The following is a 6,026-nucleotide window of genomic DNA, read 5'->3' as shown; positions in this document are numbered from 1 at the left end:
AGAGCACTATGAGGCAGACATTAAAAAGATTTTGCTGCAATCAATGTTAAATCAGGCCAGAGCCACCACCTTTTCTTGGGGGGCTGCACCTGCACCCTCTAGTAAAATCATTGGCTAGTTACCTGCTTTTTCTGCATAGGTAGGAACCTCCTGTGTTGTTGACTGAATATGTTCTGTTGTCTTATGCTGCTGATGATTATCTTTTCTTGATTGAATCTGTTTTTCTTCTCTTTTCCCCATTTTTCTTTCTCGGGATAAGTGTTCTTGATAGGCAGTCCTACAACTGTCACGAAAATACATTTCAGTCCTAAAACTTGCAAAAGTGCATTTAAGTCCTAAAACTTGTCAAATTGTTTCAAATGAGTCCTAAGATCGACGACGTTAGCCTTTTCCGTTAAAAATGCTGATATGGCATTTTAAATAATTTTTTATTTTCCAGGTTGATTTTTTTAATTAATTTTTATCCATTTTTTAAAAAATTAGATTTAAAAACTAAAAAATTAAATTTATTCTTATCTTATTTTCAACAAAAACTAAAAAGAAAAGTTACAAATTTTATTTTTAAAATTTTTAAAATTTTTAAAAATAAATTAAAAAATAATGTTAACTTTTTAAATATGTTTTTTAATAAATATTTTAACTACAAAATTTTTATTTTTAATTACATTTTTTAATAAATATTTTAATTTTTTTTAAGTTTTTGGTGAAAATAAGATAAAATGAATAAATTTGATTTTTTTAGTTTTTAAATGTAATTTTTTTTAAAAATAATTAAAATAATTCACGTGGAAAATAATTTAAAATGCCACGTCAGCATTTTTAACAGAAAAGGCTAAAGTGTCGATCTTAGGACTCGTTTGAAACAATTTGACAAGTTTTAGGACTTAAATGCACATTTTGCAAATTTTAGATTTGAAATGCATTTTCATGACAAGTTGTAGGACTTACGGAACACTTATCCCTTTCTTTATGTTTGATTTTTTCTTGATAGGCAGAGGCCAAGTTCTGCACTAGAGTGACCACAACACACTGTAATGATGGGAGGTCATTGTGAATTTGCAACATTGAATTGTGTTTTCTGAATTGATAAGATTATTTTAGCGTGGAGAAGGCATTAGCCTTGCTTTTTGAATTTACATATTATTACTCATTTGTCTACTCGTGGAGCCAAAGATCGTATTCTTGAAAGGAAGCAAAGTGTTGGAAATGGTGATCCATTTTCTAGAATTTCCTAGAGTTGCTAAACTTCTAGAATTCCCTAGATGAAGTTTCCGGAAGAAAGAGGAAAATGTCCAACATGTAAGAGAAGTCTCTAGAAGAACTACAATCTAGAATTTCCTAGAATAAGCCTAAGTGGACAACATTCCACATTATTCTAGAATGTTGTATTTAGTCTCTATAAATAGGAAAGAGGGGAGAGCATGGTAGAACAACAAATGTAAGAGAGTGAGAGGAGCTACTCCATATCATGAAGCTCCTCAACCAACACTTCCTTCAACTATTGTAAAATTATTTTATCCAACTAATGAAACTATTTCCCATATCCAATGTTCTTTATCCTTCAATTATCCTATCTTATCCCTTGTCCATCCTCTACAAAATATACTATACACTTGCACACATTACTAATAAAAAACTATCATCAATACAAAAACCATACTTCGCAGCGCACACATCCAAAAAATTTTAACACAAAGAGAGGCACTATGCCAATTGGATGTTATTTTAACAGATCCTCTAGTGGCACAGCATGCGTTGGAGCTTATGTCTCCTGGAGAGAATACAAAGGTTCTTCTATAAATGCTAATCTGTGGTTATGAGCCAGATGTGGAACCCTTTCTATCAATGATGCTTCGAACATTCTGTGCATCAAAGTTGCTTGACTTGCGTACCAAAGCAAGGATCTTTGTGCCAAATGGAAGATCAATGATGGGATGTTTGGATGAAACGAGGACTTTGGAATATGGTCAGGTGTTTGTACAACTCTCTAGGGTCGGAAATTTGCAGATTAGAAGCAATACCATGCTAAAGTCGAGCAGAAGTGAGTCACCGCTCGACACCTTTATCTTTCAGGGAGAGTTGGTGGTTGCGAAAAACCCTTGCTTGCATCTTGGAGATGTCCGTGTCTTAAAGGCTGTCGATGTTCCATCTCTGCACCATATGGTTGATTGCATTGTTTTTTCCTCAAAAAGGAAAGAGGTAAATTATTTCCTTTTACTGCTGCCTACGGGTACTCATTTTTTTTTACCATGTCTGTTCTTCTCATTCCCACCGAGTAACAATCTAGGCAGTTGAGTCTGGACGCATTTCTCTCTGTTTTTTTTCTTTTTCAATATTTATTGTTTGAAACCTCCGGTCTCTGCCAACCGTCACACCCCCACCCCCAAATAAAAGGAGAAAAACCTAGTGGGTTTGTTTGGTAATTGTGATTATTTTATAAAAGGGTGGAGGGTACACTAGTTTGTTCATAAAGATACCAAGGTGGTGTTGACAATGTGCAAATTTTTTTATGAGAAATATTTTTTCAAGGCTATCAAGGACAGAGTATTAAGCATGTGAATGAACTGAATGACGTGTCAGCATTTTCTTTGTTTGACCATGTATCTATTTATATAGATAGAAACATTCATGTAACTGGGGTGTGCAAAAGATATTGTATGAACAAACCCATGTTGTCCATCCTAGAAAACCATCTATTGGGTCACTCCATCTACTATCCATAAGAAATGAATAGAAAGCAGACGTGGCAAGTAATACAGCGTGTGGATGAAGTGCAACATCAATCTCTACTATGTGTTGCCTGACATTTCAATCACTTATGTAACAAACACATTTGATGTACTACTATTTGCTGAATTTACAGCAGCTTTGGAATATAGGCCAACAATTTCTTCAAAACCTTTTAGGCAACAGGCTTTACCTTGTTGCTGGTAGCTTTTTGGGTATTCAAAGAAAATCTGATTTGTTTTGGTCATACTTCATTCATGAAGGATGTGGATTTGGTTGTTATTTGTAACTTGTGTTTATATTTGCTAAGAATGACGATGAAATGCACTTCGCATCCATTCTCTGGTAGTCCATCTTATACCTAGATGGAGTTGTCATCATCTATACCGAATGGATTTTTGTGGTGGTAAAGATGATTAGGAAAGTGTGGAGATTGATGAAATTTAGTCAGGTGAATCGTGGGTTCGTGGACGTACTGAAGGGGAATATTCTCATCTCAGTGTTGAGGAGCGTCTGAATGCTCTTGTTGCTTTAATTGGTATTGCGAATGAGGGGAACTCAATTTGTGCTGTTCTTGAGGTAGTCGGCCTTCTGCATTTTACTGAAGAGTTTTGCTTTGAAAAAAAAGGAATTCTCTCCTGAAACTGTCTAATTTTTTGCATGATCGGCTGGAAGCAGCAGGTGCTCTGAAAAAGCAAATGTGGGTAGAGGCACAGATGGATAAGTCTCGCCTGAAGGATGAGTTTACTGCTAGGGCAGGATATTTGTCAAGCTACATGACAATTCTTGGAGGCTTTTAGATATGGAAGAGGTAAGTGTATGCAATTAGATATTTTATCACTCATCTCTAAGAACGTATATGTCCTTAATTATGACACCATGTGGTGAAAACAGCATTTTGCATATGAAATGAGAGGAAGAGGAAAAGGTAAACACAAGCTCAGGGTGGCCTGGTTAATAGTTGGCTCAACTGGCCATCGGTTATGTTATCCAAATTGGACAAAATCATGTTTTTGATTTTTTAGCAAGTTAAACTGATTATTAATGCTTTTGTGAGTCATAAAACAGAATTACTGGAGCCAAAAGCTTCGAAAGCCATGTTAGGAGTGTACCATAAAAACAAGATCATTTTAGTATGTATGCGAGTGTCCTTTTTTCCAAATAAAGAAAACTGCAGTAATGTAGCTAAAGGTCATGCTACTGAGGGTAATCATGTCACCTTCACTTTTTCAGAAATGCGGCCATATGATTTTAAAAGTAGTGATTAAGGAACATTTTGTCCGTCATATCTGACTTTTGGTTAACATTATCGTTACCTTATTCTCTGAATATTGTTAGGTTTTTCAGGTTATGTATTTAATATCATTGTTCTATCTTCTTTTTTTTTGGCAGGCTTTTGATGCTCTTTTGATGTCCTTAGAAACAGGTGGGATAAGGGAATCCCATTTGTGTCTAATCCTGCTGGAAGTGGATCCCCTATTCAAGGAGAATGTTAGAAGGAACTTGCAGTCTGCGAAAGTCTTCTCAAGGGGTGGACTCCCTGTTAAAAACGAAGCAGCAGAAATGGATTCTAGTCCTGATTGTCCTGATGATTTTGACAGTCCTAACAGTACTGTCTGTGATATATGTCAATTTGTACTAAGTTTGGTATCGTTGTGTTTTACTTTTATGTGTGTAATAAGTTTGGTACTGTTGTATTACTTTCATGACGCAACTGAACCATGTCTGACACGAAAAAACACTCGGGTGCTTACTATTTCCAATCCAGACGAGCTCAAACTCCAATAATCCCCATCACAAACAGCTCACGGCACGCCGACAATTCCTGCAGCCTAAAACCTTAAGCGAGACTAGCGAATCTAGCCAACTCCCAAAAAACGCCACACCCATCATTCGAAAACTTGACATTCGCTCGCATTAACAGGGGCATTAACTTGATAGGACGCCAATATGAATCGCGACAGGGAGAGGGAGAGGAACTCACATTGCCCCTGAATTTCTGGAGATTCTTGGAATTGTTGGCGAAGACGTACATGAGAACGATGGGGACCGTCACGTAGACGCCGAACTTGGCGATCTCCAAGATACCCTTCGACGTTCCGATGGACGACATTTTCTCACCGTGATGTTTTTGCTAGTCTATTCAATGAAAACAGCATGCATGTCGCGATATTTTTTCAAGTGAACGTTCTTTGTCCCCATTTTGGATTTGTTCACTAGAATTCTTGAGACGTTCATTGTTCATTTCTTTAGTTTCTCTCTAAAACTGTAGAATGGGGTTTGAATCTCTAGTGAAGCATTCCCTAAGGCACTCATCGACTCAACAAACGATTGATATTGAAATGGAAATGCTGACACTGAAATCACCACGAAAGGACACTTAATTTAGATATAACTGAGTAATTTAGGTACTGGCAATTTTATTCTAGTTAATCGAATTTTAGGGCAGTAGAGTCATTTTCAAAAGATGCATCAATGGCATTTGACAACAATGAACATTAGAGTCCTTTCCTTGTAGCTCGATTCCAGTAGGTGGCTGAAATCCTAAGTCTTTACCACAAGACATCGAAAGAGTTCATTGATGATTTGCTTCCGAAGTGTTTACTAATGATCCCCTCCAAGCCCGCTCTTAGGTGTATCACAATATCCTGTGCATGGACTCCACCGTCATACCTCATTTGGATGTTGAGCAGCTCCATCTTCTCTATGTGAAAACTATCCTCCATTTTGACTAGCCGTGCAATCTTCGCCGGAGACGTAGGATACAGTGGTATGTTGAAGCAATCCACTTGCTCTTCACTTATGATTCCCTGCAGTGAAAAGCTCGCCCATTTGTGGCTCTCCGTCAGCTGAATGAAGTTAAAAGTTCATGCAGTCTAATGTTGATCTCTCTAATAGATGACTATCATGGGAGAAAAGTTTAGTGGCTTAACAGATAAGCTGCCAAAAAAGCACATACTATATGAGGGTTCCTCTAGGCTATTTATGTTGCGAATGTGCATTATATGTGCTTTCAGAGGGGCCTCCAAATTCATTCATTCTAAGATGTTGAAAAGAGTTTGATGACCTCTATACAAGAAAATGACAAATATATTAATATTTAACTAAATGGTTCCATGAGATAAATGTCTCAAATAATATGTCTCAAATCCACATCAATAAAAAAATAAATTGTACTTGACTCAAAATGGTTCCATGAGATCTATTACAGTGCTCCAACATCTATCCAAAATAAACTACTAATAGTAAATATTGTAACAAAAAGTTGAAATAATACTGACAAATAAAATGATTCGTAA

At 36.5% G+C, this 6,026-nt stretch overlaps 1 protein-coding gene across 1 annotated transcript; it reads right to left on the bottom strand.

The window, feature by feature from the left end:
• Positions 1 to 4,179: 4,179 nt before the first annotated feature.
• On the bottom strand, positions 4,180 to 4,840 carry LOC120293809. The gene is made up of 2 exons (XM_039313564.1): positions 4,712 to 4,840; positions 4,180 to 4,203 (listed from the first exon to the last, which is right to left on the bottom strand). Exons 1-2 carry the CDS (start codon positions 4,838 to 4,840, stop codon positions 4,180 to 4,182), a joined length of 153 nt encoding a protein of 50 aa, XP_039169498.1.
• Positions 4,841 to 6,026: the final 1,186 nt, after the last annotated feature.

The sequence above is a fragment of the Eucalyptus grandis genome, chromosome 5 (genome assembly GCF_016545825.1).
Source record: "Eucalyptus grandis isolate ANBG69807.140 chromosome 5, ASM1654582v1, whole genome shotgun sequence".
Taxonomy (NCBI): Eukaryota; Viridiplantae; Streptophyta; class Magnoliopsida; order Myrtales; family Myrtaceae; genus Eucalyptus; species Eucalyptus grandis.
Note: the sequence above shows the minus strand (reverse complement) of the source record. Positions and strands in the feature narration are given on the sequence as shown.

Bases quoted from the DNA above. Each gene is read 5' to 3' on its own strand.
- LOC120293809 (XM_039313564.1), bottom strand. From the start codon at position 4,840: ATGTCGTCCATCGGAACGTCGAAGGGTATCTTGGAGATCGCCAAGTTC. The intron at 4,204-4,711 runs GTGAGTTCCTCT...CTCCTTGAATAG, and splicing joins TCCAGAAATTCAGGGGCAAT to GGGATCCACTTCCAGCAGGA.